General features: G+C 44.3%; 1 protein-coding gene across 1 annotated transcript in view; it reads right to left on the minus strand.

Annotated features, from left to right (window-relative positions):
- Positions 1-7,502: 7,502 nt before the first annotated feature.
- The window catches only part of ldlrad3 (low density lipoprotein receptor class A domain containing 3), a 48,109-nt gene continuing 37,559 nt past the window's right edge, over positions 7,503-18,052 (minus strand). Inside the window, 1 exon segment of the mRNA XM_049005178.1 lies at positions 7,503-17,908. Within this exon segment, the coding sequence (XP_048861135.1) occupies positions 17,743-17,908 (166 nt within the window). The 3' untranslated portion in view covers positions 7,503-17,742.

The following is an 18,052-nucleotide window of genomic DNA, read 5'->3' on the forward strand; positions in this document are numbered from 1 at the left end:
TGCCTGCGCTCTTTGTGTGTCAGCCTGCTTGTCAGATTATCGTTCCGAGCGAGAGTCCCTTTCAGTGACGGATTACGGACCCAGGGATAGAAACTGTCGAAAGAGGCCCCTTAACTCCACTGCTCTCCCGAAGAACGGGAACCTTCTCCGTGGTAGGAGGGGCACTTTGGCCAAGATGGCGGGCACTTATCCATCACTCGTCCTGCGCGTGATCTCCATCCACGGGCCCCCAGGGGAGACACAGGGCAGCCCCTAGGCTCCTTGGAATGCTTGAAGCTTTTTTTCATTTCCGGAACGCGGGAGGATGGCGTACCTCTGAGCCTGGCTACAGGAATGCCCTCCTTGGACCTGCCTCTACCCCCGTAAATAAGCGCTATACTCTCACAGCTGTTGTGCATAAAGACTGCTTAGATCAACAGATTAAGCGTCTCAAGAGACAGGGACTACGTGGCCTGGGGTAACCCCAACCCCCTCCTCATGACAGTGAGATGATGACGTCGCGTGCCTTGTTTCGGGTGCAACACAGTAGGACGGTGGACCTTCTTCCACGGTGTATGCTAACCCCTAGACCAGGGGTCTCCAACTCCGGTCCTGGAGAGCTACCATCCAGTAGGTTTTCTGTCCCACTTGGCTTCTGATGAGCCACACCTGTTCCTGGTATTTACCTGAGAACAGGTGTGGCTCATCAGAAGCCAGGTAAGATAGAAAACCTACTGGACGGTAGCTGTCCAGGACCGGAGTTTGAGACCCCTGCCCTAGACTATAGAGAGGATCTCAGGGGTCTTATTTCTTTGTTTCTTTCAGTACAGCTGCCATATTGGGTACCACTGAGATTGACGTGGAGACTCCCTACATCCCATCTACAGACTCATCACTCAAAGATTAATAAATAAACCTACAGGCACAAAAGGAGCCACATCTGCTGCTATCTATTAGTCTGTTCGCAGATCAGTTTGGAGTCGTCGATTCATCGTTTTGTTTTTTTTTGGGCACATTTTGGTGTTTGTAGATGTCAGCACTCTGCCTGCAGCTAATCGTCTGTAAGACCCCGTGAACAAGCTGGACAGATATTTACCTGATATTTGCTAGAAGTCCAGAAAAACTACATGGGCAAATTAGTCCCATGATGAGAAAATGAGATTTCAGTCTTTTTAAACAGTGCTTTTCAACCAGGGGCCCACAGCACCCTGGGGCCCATGAATTTATTTGCAGGGATCTGTGAAAGATTACTGATGTAATCCAAATGATGCCAAGAGTGTAATTTATCCATTTCTTTATAAATCTGTTATGTAACAGCCATTAGAGTTAGATATGCTGTTTTAATTTTGATTAATTAACTTAAAAAATAAGAACAATTTAAATATTATTCAAATACAAGCATTTTATTTAAATAAAGAGCATTTTATTTGAATAACACAACTATAATTAAGATCATATATCTGTAAGCACCTGTCTAATGTTTCCATATCGGAACTAAAAATGCTAAATCTTATGCTAGGTTGGGGTCAAGCCAGTGTTATTGGATGCACTTTTCGTCTTTCTGATTTAAGCTCAGCCCTTCCTGTGCAGCTGAATTTAGATTGCAGTAGTACATGGAGAGTTATTTGACAAGCTGTAAACATGACGTTTCCCATTCTTTAACTCGCGGCCCGTGAGGTACGTGATCTTCTGTATGCAACTTTTTGATTGAGCAACACTACAGTCACCCTGCTGCTTGTTTTGAGACAGACGCTGGCGTGTCTTACATATGAGCTTCTGAATTTGTCACATTAAGCATAGCAGTGCAGGGGAAGGACGCCGATGAGCTCCAGGTGTTCTGCTCAGTGGGGGCACTTACTTGGCACTTTTATCCAGGGTGAGAGGGAATGGTTAAAGTTTAGTTGGGCTCCCTGGGATTTTAACCTACAACCAATACATTGTTAAGAGAATGCTGTGCTTGTTGCACTACAGTAAAAAAGTGGAGTGAGGGAGCAGAATGAAGGAGTGCAGGGACAGAGCTGACAGAAGTGTGATCTTCTGCCCCCCGAAGACCTCCTGAGTACTGTGAGTACTTGGCACTTTGATGAAAAATCAATTCTGGTACCTTTCAGTGCCAGAGGGGTCAAGCCTAAGAGGATCAGCCGACTGACACCATTCACAAGCAGAGGTTTGGATCACAGTCCCTGGTCTGGTTTTGGTCAGGATATCGATCACACATCCCATAGTTGACTTCACGTGCTTTTAAATGTGTGTTTACGCTGTGCATGGGCGTAAATCCCGGGGGGGACGGGACATGTTCCCCCCCATCCGAGGGTTGTCCCCCCAAAAAAAATTCCAAAAAAATCGCACTCTCTGTTGTGAAAAATATATGTATGTATACCTAAAATAATAGTGTAAGTAGAAAAAAACCAAACGCAAAAAATGCAAAAAATAGAAACAGTTGAGTCCCCCCCCCCTTCCTCACAGTGGTTTGGCCCACTGCCTACTTTCTCAGTTCATCTCACCTACTCTACACACACGAGTCAGGTGTGTGGCTGCGGCCCAATTACTGTTGAACTCCAGTAAGTAGGGTATTTTATTCACTTTAAATAAAGCGATTCTCCTTAGTGTAGTTGATGCAGACTCATTCATAAATTAGTTGCGGCAAAAATACTGATTACCGATGTAATTTTCCATGAATCTGCTATATTAGCGATTAAAATATTACTCATATAGTTAACGTTAGCTTGTTTACAATAACTTGTTGCATTGTGCACTGCAACTAACGCGCCAAAGCCGTTTCCCATGCATTGTTTTATTTGTGACGACTTGGCATAATATTAACTTAACATTAACGGCCACGATTAGCATATTGTTTAGCTGTGCATTTACTAAATGAGCACTGTGCTACGTCCGAACTGACCCCACTGTATTTTTTGTATAATCAATTTCTATTCTGTTCTTAAGTGTCTTTTTAAATATAATTTTAAACCTTTTTTTAATTCCTTGTTTTTATTGTTGTGATTATTTTTTACGATAGTTTTGCTTTCTTTATGTAAAGCTCTTTGAATTACCATTGTGTTTGACATGTGGTACCGTATAAATAAACTTGCCTTGCCTTGCAGTGTCATAGACTAGATAATATGACAGAGAAAAGGAAAATGGACATAGGATCATTTTTCAGTGCACCTAAATGCCAAGTAAGTACGAAAAGTTCACATATTAAGGCAATTAATGGTGCTTAACACGCAAATTTCCCCACTGTGGGATCAATAAAGTCCTATCTTATCTTATCTTATCTTATCTTATCTTATCTTATGAAAATACTAATTTCACAATATGAATCGCATGCAAAGGAGATAGAAATTATTGAGGGACGGGTAGAGCAGGGTCATTCAGATGTACAGTGTCAGGTAAGTGTGTTGTGCTTTTATTGAAGGGATAATGACACAATTTTCTTTTTTGGGTGAACAGTTTCTTTAATGTTTTCGGAGTTGTGGCTGTTCAGTAGATGAACATCACAGGCTCAGCAATTTACAGTACGATCTGTCAATTTAACAAGTGTAAACAACTACAAGTTAGTTATTATGAGTATGGAAAACATCTTTTTCCTGCATTTTTTCTGCTTCAGGAGCCAGTCTGTTCTGGGACAGTGAGAGTAGAGGAAGGGGCAGATTCAGAAACAGGGAGGGGGCCGGAGACAGCAGAACAAAGAGATGATATTGCCAGCAGCAGCACAGGGAGCACAGTTTTTAGTTTACATCTCAGTGCCTGCACAAAGCCATACCAACTACCTCCCCAGTGTATCGAGAAACAAATACTTTCAAATAAGTCATTGACATTTCAAGAGAAATGGTATCGAGACTTTCCATGGCTAAATTACAGTCCATCAGTGAAAGGGGTCTTATGTTTTTACTGCAGCAACGGTGTTTCTAACCAGTCCTCTTTAGGTCATAGACCCGATGCTGCTTTCGTTAGTACAGGGTTTAGAAATTGGAAGAAAGCCATTGAAAAATTTACAGCACACCAGACCTCTCAAGCCCACCAACATTATGTGACTGTCACTGCACGTCAGCCAAACCCAATCAGCGCCCAGTTATCTAGTGCATGGCGTAAACACAGGAGGTGGCAAGACATTGCTTGAGGAAATTTGTTAGCTCTATGCGGCATGTGGCAAGGCAAGGACAATCTTTAAGAGGCCATACTGAAGAAAGTGGGAATCTTGTATCAGCTCATAAAACTTTGGGCAGAAGAGGATGATCCAGTTTTATTGATATGGTTAACAGATCGTGCCACTGCATATGTAAGTCCTAAATCGCAGAATGAAATCCTGGACATTATATCCAATACAATAATTCGAGGGATTGCAAGTGAGATTAGGTCTCCAGCCCTTGTTCAGTTTTCTGTAATAGTTGATGGCACCCAGGATATTTCTGGTATTGAGCAGGAAAGTGTCTGTCTGCGCTATGTGGACCATGACCTTATGCCACATGAGGAGCTTATTGGGTTGTACAGTTTATCTGAGACAATAGGCCTAGGCTTTGCCAAAATGGTTACTGATGTGTTGCTGAGGCTTAATCTGCCAATGTCTGCCTTACGTGGGCAAAGTTACGATGGTGCCTCCAACATGGCAGGAAAGTACAGTGGTGCACAGGCAGTAGTGAGGGAGCAGCAGCCATTAGCCCTCTATGTGCATTGTGGGGCACATTGTCTCAATTTAATCCAATTTAATTGAACCCATCACCACACTGAAACCTCTATGTCCAACCAGGTGGACTGTGTGTAATTCTGCTATAATAGCTGTGCTAGGGCAGGATGAGCGGGTCCTAGTTAGTATAGAAGAGATGGCAAAAAGTGCATCTAAGAAGCTTCAACTGCCAGTGGCTTATTCAAGCACTTCAGTAAAGGTAAGACTGTGTTGGACCTTACACTTGCTTCTGCTGTTGTTGGAGAACTTGAGTGCCTAAATATTTCACTGCAGAAGAAGACCCAGACTGTCTCTGGTATGCAGGATGCGGTAGATTTTGTACGATCCTTCCTTCAGGGAAAGAGAAATGACAAGAGCTATCTTGAATTGTACGAGAAAGCTACATCACTGGTAAACTCCGTCGAATTAGTTGACCCTATTGAGACAGAGTATTGGATTGTGTGGAGGTTCAGTTTGGTGAGCGTTTCAACCAAGACAGTCTAAAGTCTCTGCAAAGCTTAGAGAATGTCCTTTTGACTGGATTGTTAACTGATTCAGTAGATATGTACCCTGAGTTGCACAGAGGTACTCTTGCAATACAGTTGCCTCTCTTTCACCAGAAATTCTCTTGTAGCAGCAGTAGAGAGGCAGCAGAGGTCCTAAGGGGAAAGCCAGTGGAGGTGCGTGGCTTGTTTGACCAGGTTGAGGTCCTTGTCAAAATTTTGCTGTTGGTTCCCATGTCCTCATGTGAAGCTGAGAGGAGTTTCAGTGCATTGTGGAGACTAAAGACGTGGCTAAGGGCTACTATGGGCCAAGACAGACTTAACAGTCTGTTAGTCTGCAATATGCAGAAAGATGAGCTCGACAACTTTAGCATAAACAACATATGCCAAGAGTTTATGGGGCCCAGTGATACCAGGAAAAACACATTTGGTACTTTTGTTTAGTGTCCATTCATTAATGTGTTTGCTTTAAATTGCAGATGTTTTTTTTTTACATAGAGCAGTTACTGTAAATTGATTATTTAATAATTGATTTTGTTACAAAACAGTACTTATTTTATATATCTTCTTCACAATAAGTCATGTTTAAATTGTATTGTATGTCGATGGCTTGACTGTAAACAACATAACAAACAATGCAATAAATAGTTTTGAAGAAAAATCTGCTTTGTCATTGAACCTGAGAAAAACTGAAAATAAGCATAATGACACAGTCTCCATGCTACAATAATAATGTAGAAGTTTTTCACTATGGGGACAAATCTTCATAAGTACAATTTGACTGTATTGTTTGTGTCCCCTTAAAAAATTGCTCATGAGAAATTTTATATTTATTGTCCCCCCCCCCCCGCCCCCTACTATTAAATGAAATTTACGGCCATGATTGTCACCCACCTAAAGAACAGATAATAATGAGATTAAGTCTAGTCACCAAAAATAGGAGGTTTGCAGATCAACAGGCCCCCACATCACCAGTGCTAAGGTGTTTCTTCATTTATATTTGGAGGCTATTTTTTTGTTCTGAGCTGAGGGGGGTTGGAAGGTCCATGGGTCAAAAAAGTTTGAAAAGCCCAGCTTTAAGACACCCACCCCATCGCAGGTTAAGCTGCAACTATGCATCTGCAGGACTGCCTAGACTTGGCAGTTTTTGTTGGTCCTAAGATTTGTGAGTCAAAACACCGCTAATTGGCTTAGTATCAACTGGGAGGTCTCCTGCTCTGCTGCCAAATACAATGAGTATGTTCTAATTCAGTATGCATGACGTGGCGGCAAATCTGTGTATAAACACAGAATGACTAATTGTTGTGAGTGAGGGGAGGAAAATTCCCCGTTACTTAGGATGAATTTCTGTGCAGTTAGGAAACACTGACACCTAGTGTGCAGTCGGCAGAACTGCAACATTTGAGGTAGCGATTCGCTTTGTTCTCTCCTACCCATTTCTGTACATTGTTGCAGATTTTGGACTTCCTCTGCCGGTCCTAGGAGCCTGAGCTCCCCCTTTGACCCCTGTTCCTCCTAAAGTTAATTAATACTCGAGTGTTTTTCTTACCACCAAATATAGCAACTGATTCTGGGCCAGATCTGCTCGTATCTCCTTAAATCTGGGTGCCAGTGACATTCGGGCAGAAGAATCTGTCCAGAGTTCTAAATGCTTACAGTTGGTCTGGATACTCTCTAATGATCCAACGCGCATTCGCCTGACCATATATACATACGATCAGCCACTTACCAGATGTGCAGCTGATGTGCTGAGAATCTGAGGGGCGATCGCCCCATTTAGCAAGATGAGTCTGTACCGGATCCGGGCCAAATGTTGTTCAGAAATTGGCACAAATCAGTAAACTGGATCTCCCCTGGCCTTTATCTGCAGGGTTCAGAGTTGTGAGTGGTTTGGTGGGCTCAGTGGCTGTGCTAAGGTTCCTGGTTCAAGCCCTTGCCTCCATGCAGAGAACTGCACAGTAGCTGATCCTGCCCATGAGCAAACCTGCTTGGACTACGACACATTTTCAAATCTATTAACTTCTGTAAAAACGTCAAACATTCATTTGTTTTTTATATAATTAATGTCTTGTACTATTGTGAATACCATCAGACTGGCTGGGAATAAAAATCTATATGTCAGTAAGGTGTAAAATAAGATATAATACGATAAATTTTATTGATCCCAGAGGAATATTCTTGTATTTGAATGTTAAAAGGACAGGCACGTATCTGATTGGTTACTTGATCTCAAACAACAACATTAAATAAAAAAATGTATTGATTTTCATTGAATATTGCTGAGATCGTTTAACTTTAAAATACACACATGCTATACTATCGCACAACACCAATTACCAAGCACACAAAAAATCTAATCTGTAAATATACAACTTTATTTATTTCACATATACAGCAAACACACAGTTAATACAGCAAATATACACACAGTTAATACAGCAAATATATACACAGTTAATACAGCAAATATATACACAGTTAATACAGCAAATAATGCACAGCGAACCAATGCACATTATAAGGCAAAGAGGACAGCATATTATATGCAATCTACAGACAGCTTTGTTCATATCAGCGACTTAAACTTCTATTCAAAAAGGCGCCGACTGGTGGACATTATCGGCATTGCAGACTCGTGCTCTGCATTGCCCAGGTTGTCCGCAACCTTTCAATTATTGGCGGTAAACGTGATTTAAATAATCGTCACACGCACGTATAAAGCTCTGAAAAAATTAATAGACCACAGCAAAATTTCTCAATTTATGAGTACTTTTATAAAATATACATTGTTTTGCAAACTCTAGCCCGGCTCTTCCGTGCTTCTCATTAATGAAGGGCTTCTTCCTTATTTTATGGGACTTCAGTCCTGCTTCTAGCAGCCTGATACTAGCAGTGCATTTCACACCCTGAATGTTTCTCATTCTCTTTGAAGGTCACTTGAGGTCATCCTCCAATTCATGAGGCACTGTCGGATAACTTGATGATCATCTCCGCCATTAGAAAGTCGCTTCTGCCCTCTCCTTGGCTGGTCTTTGCTCATTCCCAGTGTCTCCTGCTTCACGTTGTTCTTGTGCACTGCTGTCTTAGAAACTTTGAGCCTGGAAGCAGCCTGTCTTGCAGTGTAGTCTTCTGCTACCAGAACAAGGATTAAGCCAGGATTTAAAAATGCAGATTTTTAAATATAGAGTGGTCTCATTTTTTTCCAAAGCTGTCTGTGTTCTCCATACCTGTGCTTTCTGATAAGGCTTCACAAAATTGTCGGCCAAACGAACAGATTCTTTAGTGCTTAACGTGACGCCTGCTGTTTATATTACGAGCTTCTGTAACAGACTACCATTACTCACCAACTCGGATAAAATCATGTTTTTTTGTGTTTTTATTTTGTGATTTGCAAGCATATTTTTCTTTTCACCTCCTACAATGCAGCACACGTGTAAACAGTAACATACATTTCAGATAAAATTGGTCTCTGGACACCAGACAGCCATTGAATTTTCAGGCATAGAAAAACAGTCCGGTTTATAACACAACTCTAGAAAAGACGGACATTCCAGTTTAAAAACTCACGGATTTCTTCAAACGCAGCAAATGACAGATGGTGTGTGATATTTACTCTGCTGCTCAGAACACATCTTTGTGGGACTGGGATTTCGGCTATAATTAACTTGCAAGGAAATGGGGCCTTTTCAAAACAGAAGAATAATTAAAATTTAAAAAGAAGAAACTCTGGCATTTACATTAGCCTGTCTTTGGTACGTTTGTCCTTGGGCACAGGCTCAAGGGAAGGAGGAGGTCAGCCAAGCACGTTACTGCGAAAATACCCACGATGTCGCGTGAACTGTGTTTGTAAGGCAAGACAGGGGGCCCACATTAATGTTAGAATTATCTAATGTTCTACCAGAGCACTCACAAGGCAAATCCCTCAATACATTTAATATACTTGCCCAATAAAGATATTTATGATTCTGATTCTAATTGTAAGACATGAGACAACCTGTAACTGACTTGAGGTGTCACTGACTTGAGAGGAACCATTGTGTTTGGGCCGTCGAGTCTGTCTATGTCCCCTTGCTTACAGGCGCTCAAGGTGGTGAGAAAGCAAGACAGGAAGGAGAAGGGAGATTCCGTTATTATTCACAAATATCTTGCTTTCCACAACCCAAGGAGAACGGTAGATCGTGTAGACAGCTGGATAAATCGACACACAAACTAACAGAATGTTATGTGGAGTAGTGTCCCTATTGCATACAGCTCTTTGAGAGATGTATTCCCCTTACTGTAACCAGCTGGTTGCTTACTGACAAAGGTCTGGACTCACCTACTGGCCTGCTGAGCTCAGCCAATCGGAAAAGCCCTCACGGTTACTGCCCTCCTGAGCTCAGCCAATCGGAAAAGCCCTCACAGTTACTGCCCTCCTGAGCTCGGCCAATCGGAAAAGCCCTCACAGAGGCAACGCTGGCCTGACATCACATATCCATGTAGTCTGATCATTTACCTAATGACGCGGGCCCAACAAAAAAAGGCCTGGTGTGTTTTTAATTGATATCAGGCCAGGGCTGGTTTAAAGTTCAGCTGTAGAAACGTGATAGCAGTCTATTGTTAGCTAACGGCTGGAAATCCTCTTGTAACAGACTCAGTGTAATTCAGCTTTGCATGTTAACTGGTACTATTAGAGTGACTCAGTGAGCAGTGCTACTGTCTCACACCTCCAGGGCTGGGGATGAGGGGGGAGTTTCCTGTCCACAGCATTGCGTGTGTCTACAGCTGAAAAAAATGAGCTGTTGTGCGGGATTTGCCAAGCCCTCGTGAATCTGCCTCATATATAAAGCGACATTTTTCTGGCCTTCGTAGGGAACTCAGTCATGAAAGAGAAGATTCTTGAAGCTCTTTAGAAACGAGATTGATTTTTCAGTTTTTTTTACACAGCTGTGCTTGGTTTGTAAACAAGAGGCCTGGAATGTCATCTTTGAAAGTCTTTCGCTGTGGTCACTTAGTCCCAGAGATCCAGAGGGGTTAGAAAGATGAGAAGGAGATGCCAAGCAGTGGGAGGAGCAGTGGGAGGAGCAGTGGGAGGCCAGGCTGACGGAGGGAGGTCAGGCTGACGGAGGCAGGCCAGGCTGACGGAGGGAGGTCAGGCTGACGGAGGGAGGCCAGGCTGACGGAGGCAGGTCAGGCTGACAGAGGGAGGCCAGGCCGTTGTCTGTTGGCTAAGCAAGCAGCTTCAGATCAGGTACTCTGCTGTGCTTTGGCTGGGATTTACGCATTTTAATAAATATGGTTTTTCAGTAAATGTTTATTCATGCTCATGCGCACAAACACACAACCCGGAGGTCGGGGTGCTTTAGAGTTTAACTTTAAGTTGCCGATTGCGATGTGTGACCAAACCCCAAAGCACCCTAACTTAGTCGTTCACTAACGTATCACGAAAAAACAGACAGAAATCGACTTTTAAATTTTAAAGAAAAGACATTAATGGCTTTTGTTAATGTTTAAAGGTATAAAAAAACTTTAGCTGCCTTTCTTAAATGGCCAAAAAACTGGCTCAAAACTATTAATAGTTTATATGAGGATGGGGTGTTTGCAACAGTCACAATCCTATCAGTCAAGCATAACATGCCAAAGAAACATCTGTTTCATTTATTTAAAAGCAGACACTTTGTGCAAAAGTTGTTTCCTCATTTCCCTAACGGCCACCAGCATTGGATGGTCTTTAAAGACCTTTCGTAAGACTTGGGGGCCCTGTCCTGAGGTTTATCAAAGACCAGGTTCTTACACTAGAGGAGACCGATGCTGTTTAAGTACTAGATGGGTTCACCCCTGCAATGAAATACGTAGCATTTCAAGATGTATAGATCGTAAAACTTCTTGTATACACCCATCATGTGTTGGAGGGGCTGGCGTGTATCCAAGGATGAGGTGCCTAGCCAATAAGGGGGGGGACATGGTATCGGATGGCGGAATGTCGAACAGGAGCTCAGTGAATTCAAGCATGGTATCGTGATAGGATACCACCAGTGCAATACGTCCATTTGTGAAATTTTGCTACTAAATATTCCATGGTGAACTGATAGTGGCATTATAACAAAGTGGAAGAATAACAGCAACTCAGCCACAAACTGATAGGCCATGTAAAATCACAGAGCGGGACAACACATGCTGAGGCACACAGTGTGCAGAAGTCACCAACTGTCTGCAGAGTCAGTAGCTGCAGACCTACAAACTTCATATGGTCTTCAAATTAGCCAAATTTGTTTGGGGATGGCCCCTTCCTAATCCAACATTGACTGCGCACCAGTGCACAAAACAAGGTCCATAAGGACATGGATGAGTGAGTCTGGTGTGGAGGAACTAGACTGGCCTGCACAGAGCCCTGACCTCAATCCGACAGAAGACCTTTGGGATGAATCAGTGCGGAGACCCCGAGCCAGGCCTTCTCGTCCAACCAATGGGATGTCATTAAAGTTCATGTGTGTGTAAAGGCAGGTGTCCCAATTCTGAGGGGCTGCATAGCAAGTTGACTCTGAACTGGATCCGAGTAAAAAGTTGTTCAGAAATCGCTACAGATGTGTAAACCGGATCTGCTCTGACCTGTACGTGTTTGAGAGTCAAAATTACGAAAAGATGATCCCTGAATGGGACTGGTGAATGGCTCAGTGGGCTAAGTCGCTGTGCTTGTGATCGGAAAGTTGAGGTTGGTGGTTCAAGCCCGCCCTCAGCGGGATGGTTACAGGTTGGGTCCTTGGATGCGCTGGCTGACCCTACAGTGTGGAGGAGTGGAGTGTGTGGAGGAGAGTGCAGTGTGTGGAGTGTGTGTGTGAAAAAGAGAGGAGTGAAAGGAGAGAGAGAGCAGACTCAGTCAGTGTGCTCGAGGGCCTGCCCTGTAACTATTCCGCTGAGGGCAGGCTTGAGCACACTGACCCGATCACAAGTGCAGAGATTAGCCACTCACCACCCTTTTTTGGAGAAAAAAAAAAATTTTTTTGCGCGATTTGCTCTCATGTCCCACTTGTCTCTCTGTGGCCCTGCCTCCATCTCTGTGGTCCCTCCTCCATCTCAGTGACCCCTCCTCCATTGCTGTGGCTACTCTGCTGATGCTGGATTCGAACCAGCAACCTTCTGATCACAGATGCAGAGGCTTAGCCTGCAGCACCACTCAACACTCCTACTTGGATGCTGTTTTTTGTATATATGTCTTTTTTTCCCTGTCTTGCCAAATAAAGGATTCACACACGCACCACCTATATCTTCTGCCAAGGCTGATCTTGAACCAGCAACCTGCTGGTCACAGATACAGTGGTTTAGCCTGCAGTGCCACTCACCACCCATGTTTGTGCGCTGTTTTTCGTATATATGTATTTTTTTTCCCTCTCTTGCCAAATAAGGGAATCACACACGTACCACCTATCTCTTCTGTCAAGGATAGGCTTGAACCAGCAACCTGCTGCTCACAGATACAGTGGTTTAGCCTGCAGCGCCACTCACCACCACTGCTTTGATGCACTGTTTTTCGCATATATGTTCTTTTTCCCTATCTTGCCAAATAAAGGATACACACACATACCGCCTATCTCTTCTGCCAAGGCTGCGCATGAACCAGCGATCTCCTGATTGCAGGCACGGTCACTCATTGTGTTGCACCACCCTCCACCCTGTGACCCAACAACTCTTAAGGCTTCATTATGATGATCTGCCGGGTGACGTGACGCAAAAGCAGATACTGCTTAGCCTCGGGCTCAAACCGGGGACCTTTTCCATCGCCGGCATGGTCATCTCTGTGTGTTGCACCATCCCCCAACCCTCCAATCCTCCAATTCTCCAATCCTTAAGGCTTCATTATGATGATCTGCCTGGTAACGTGACGGCAATAAAAGTGACTACTCTGTAAGGCTTGAACCAGGGACCTACTGATTGCAGGCACGGTTGCTCAGTGTGACGTGCCACCCTCCATCCTCTGACGCCGTAACCCTTAAGGCTTCAAGATAATGATCTGTCGGGTGACGTGACGGAAATAAAGGATACTACTCTGCCGTGGTTTGAACCGGGGACCTCCTCGATCACAGACATGGTCGCTCAGTGTGTCGCGCCACCATCCAACCTCTGACCAACAAGCCCTTAAGGGTTCAAGAAAATGATCTGCCGATTGACGCGACGGAAATAAAAGATACGGCTCTGCCGAGACTCAGACCGCGGACTTCCTCGATCGCAGACACGGTCACTCAGTGCGTTGCACCACCCTCCATCCTCGGACCCATCTGCACTTAAGGGTTCACTATAATGACCTGCCGGGTGATGCGATGGAAATAAAAGCTACTACTCTGCTGAGGCTCGAACCTGGGACCTCTTGATTATAAGCCCGGTTGCTCAGTGTGTCGTGCCACCCTCCATCCTCTGACCCCTCAGCACTTAAGGGTTCACTATAATGACCTGCCGGGTGACGCGATGGAAATAAAAGCTACTACTCCGCCGAGACTCGAACCAGCAACCTCCGGATCGCAAACACGGTCGCTCTGTGTGTCACGTCACCCTCGATCCTCTAACTCACCAACACTAAAGGGTTCAAGAAAATGATCTGCCAGTTGACGCGACGGAAATAAAAGATACTACTCTGCCGAGGCTCGAACCAGAGACCTCTTGACTGCAGGCACCGTCACTCAGTGTGTTGCACCACCCTCCATCCTGTGACTTTTCAGCACTTAAGGGTTCACTATAATGACCTGCCGGGTGACGCGATGGAAATAAAAGCTACGACTCCACCGAGACTCAAACCAGTGACCTCCGGATCACAAACACAGTCGCTCTGTGTGTCGTGCCACCCTCGATCCTCTGACCCACCAACACTAAAGGGTTCACTATAATGACCTGCCGGGTGACGCGATGGAAATAAAAGCTACTACTTCGCCGAGACTTGAACCAGCAATCGCCGGGTCGCAAACACGGTCGCTCTGTGTGTTGCGCCACCCTCCATCTTCTGATCAACTGACCCTTAAAGGTTCAAGGTAATGATCTGCCGGGTGACGCGACGGAAATAAAGGATACGACTCTGCCGAGGCTCGAACCAGGGACCAACTGATTGCAGAAACGGTTGCTCAGTGTGACGTGCCAATGTCAATCCTCTGACGCCGTAACCCTTAAGGCTTCAAGAAAATGATCTGCCGGGTGACGCGACGGAAATGAAAGATACTACTCTGCCGAGGCTTGTATCAGGGCCCTCCTTGAACACAGACACGGTCACTCAGCGCATCACGCCACCATCCATCCATGGACTGATGGACTGGAAGGGTTCATGATGATGATCTGCCGAGTGATGTGATGCAAAAACAGATACTGCCCTACCCATGATTCGAACCAGGGATCTTCTGATTGAAAGCACAATCACTCAGCGTGTCGCGCCACCATCCATCCATCAACCGCCGATCATTAAGGGTTCATGATGATGATCTGCCGAGTTATGTGACACAAAAACAGATACTGCCCTGCCTGGGGCTCAAACCGGGGACCTCCTCCATCATGGGCATGGTCACTCTGAGTGTCACGCCACCCTCCATCCTCTGACCCACCAACCCTTAAGGCTTCATTATGATGATCTGCCGGGTGACGTCACAGCAATAAAAGGTACTACTCTGTGAGGCTTGACCCAGGGACCTCCTGCCTACACATCATGGCCCTATACTTTAACCGACCGAAAGTTAAACTCTAAAGGCCCAGACCACTGGTGTGTGTGTGTTTGTGCACATGAACATGAACAACCATTTACTGAAAAAAAATGTTTTTATTAAAATAGCTAAGGCTTTATTCGGTCAAGACTCTTAAAAATCCGTAAAAATGTAAACAATATATGTCTGGTGTTTTTTGACTGAGTTTGATTATAAAACTCTAAAGGCCAACCCTTGGTTGTACGCTTGTGCGATATAAAATAGTGCATTTTGTTTAAAGAATACCCCTTTAACTACGATCCATAACTACTACCTTTACCATTTAAAACTGCCATACCCTCTTTCTTTTCTAACTAGAAAAGCTTGATGCGTCCGGTGACCCTGTTAAAATTGTTTAAAATTTTATTATGCCTTAAAACATACTTCAAAAATCGCATTAATAAATTTATGTAATGTATTTTCTTCTTTTAAAGACTATTTATTCCAATTTGGTGCCATATGCTTTTATCTTGTAGGCCCCAGGATGGAGCCATTTCTACCAGCTATAGGCTGGGGTACGTGTGGGATATTATGCTTAAATTCTTTATTAATTATCGTTGGCTATATGCTTTATAAAACATTTTATACTTATTTTATACACACTTTAAAATTCAGAAAACTACTTGCCTCAGCTGTTTTCAATAAAAGATAGTGTTGTGTGGGGATCGTTTACGCACAAGCGTGACATGGAGAGAGAGCGGGTCATTTTAAGAAGGATTGCCCACGCTATTCCTTGATTCTTGTTGTCGAATTGCTTAGGATGTTTTATTTTAAATAACACATTGGCCGTTTCATTACTTAAAAAACGTTATGGTTAAAGGTTCTTATTTGAAATAAAAGGGCAACAAGTGGCCCCATTGGTGCCGCCATTTTGAAATGGGGTGTCTGCATGAGTGCGCATGCGCAAGATCGGGGCAGTCTCGGACAATCATTTCAGCCGCATTGTTCAATCAGGTCACACGTACCAGAGCTGCGGGACTCGCTCATTTTGCCTTTTAGCTACCGTCGGACTTAAAGGTTATTCCTCCTAAAAGCTTCCTGGTTAAAATGCTTTCTTCAACCTAACAACGAAATAAAACACTGGTAAATACCGCTAAAGGTTTTCTTCTTTTAACATGTTGGAAGAAAGAATGCTTTCTTCTTTTAAAACGACATGTTGTATGTTAATTTGGTTTCGCTTGTGCTTGTTTAAACTCAGCATTTGCTCCTCTGACAGTGTTTCGTTCGGCATGTTTGTACTTGTTTAAATTCCGCCTGCTTTTCTTTCTTTTTTTAAAAAAATAACGCTAAAGTTTTTCTTCTTTAAAACATTTTGGTGCTTTCTTCTTTTAAAATACGCCGTAGCGCTTGTGCCTACTCCTAACAACCCGTGGCTACGGCCGGACGGACCCCCGCTGGACGTGTATGCGCTAGCTTGTATTCATCCTGCCATATGTTTTATTATTCCTTAAAAACGTAATTAAAAATAACATATAAATAAATACATGTAATGCATTTTATTCTATTAAAGTTTAACGGCAACCCTTATCTCCCCAAACCATATGGCCCCTATCGACAACACATGGTTTAAGCATGTATGTTATGTGGAGATAACCTCTCGACCAGTCAGAATAAGGGATACGCCTCCTCCCGCTTATGACATCATAGAAGGGGGGGAGCATTAAGCTCCGCCCTAATGTACCATCTAATATTTTTTAGCCTTACTGAGGATCAATGCAATTGGGCCCTACGATTGGCCCTCCCCCCCATACAATCCTTGGCAAGCAGCTCCTCTAAGCTTGTACTCCAGTTTAAAAGTCGGTAGAACTCCCCGCAGCTCAAGGCAGGGCTCCGACACAAGGATCATGAGAACAGCAAACGCAGAAGCAGAAAGTGTCAGGAGGCATCATGGACAACATGACCTGTCTCCTTGTGGCACTATTTCCATCCAGTGCCACTAGGAGGCACTGTTGCCTTGCAGGCCAATGGGAGTGAAAATTAACAGGCAAGTTTCTGGGACCAGACCAAACTCCTGAGTATTTTACCACATGCACTCATATGGAGTCATAAACCCTTCTTTAAATACCTTCAGATTCCGTATTACTTACATCAATATTACTTTATCTGTGGAATCACCATATATACATAAGAATATACATATATGTACATACTTACACAAACATTACATTTTTTACACATCATATTGTCATAAATGGTAAATGGACTGCATTTATATAGCGCTTTTCTACTCCTACGAGTACTCAAAGCACTTTACAATTCATGCCTCACATTCACCCATTCATACACCCATCCATACACCGGTGGCAGAGGCTGCCATGCAAGGTGCCAACCTGCTCACCGGGAGCAATTTGGGGTTCAGTGTCTTGCTCAAAGACACTTTGATGGGGACAGGAGGAATCAGGGCTCGAACCTGCGACCCGATGGTTGCCGGACATAGCACTACCTCCTGCACCACCATCTTCCCCGATGGTCATATTGTAAGCAGTGAAAACATTGGTAAAAATACTAGTGAAAAACTAGTAAAAATATCTGAAATCATACTGAAAACACACATTCCAGTCGATAAAGAGCTACATGTTGAGCTTATACACTGAAAGTGCGCTAGAGTGCCCTCTGCTGGAGAAGGGTGTTAGTGGCGCATCACCCTACCAAGCGTACCTCGGGAGTACATGTTGCCGGGGTTCGTACGGAGCAGCATGTGGGTGTACTCCAACGTCAGTGAGGTGTGGCGGCTTCACCCATCCTCCGCTGGGGGAAGAGCATTTCGATACATGCAGAGAAGCAGGGGTGATGCTGTTCTCCATAGAATCCCCCAGAAGAAGAAGCAGGAGCTCCAAACGGAGCTCCATGTTGACTGGCCCAGTTGGACCTGATGTTCATGCACAGGCAACAGCAGAGCGGATTACAGCTGATCCGACTGCTCCCTGGGGCTGGCCGGGGTCCTCTCTGGATGGATGGACTCGGCGGGTGGGGCTGAGCGGGCCTCGTACTGGGGAAGACCCCTCTGGGGTGGAGAATCCTCGTCAGGGTGATAGGGTGGAGGCGGGAGGTCGAACCAGGGGGGGCGGCTGCAGGTAGCGAGAAGAGGTAGATTGGGGGGTTTAGAATGTTCTAGAAAAAAAAAACGCAGCTAATGGAAAATGTCCTGATAGGATTAAGAAAAGTGAGGGGGGCTCCTTATATCCCTTTCATTAGACGGAGCCGTAAAACTC

Source organism: Brienomyrus brachyistius, unplaced genomic scaffold (genome assembly GCF_023856365.1).
Source record: "Brienomyrus brachyistius isolate T26 unplaced genomic scaffold, BBRACH_0.4 scaffold154, whole genome shotgun sequence".
Classification (NCBI taxonomy): domain Eukaryota; kingdom Metazoa; phylum Chordata; class Actinopteri; order Osteoglossiformes; family Mormyridae; genus Brienomyrus; species Brienomyrus brachyistius.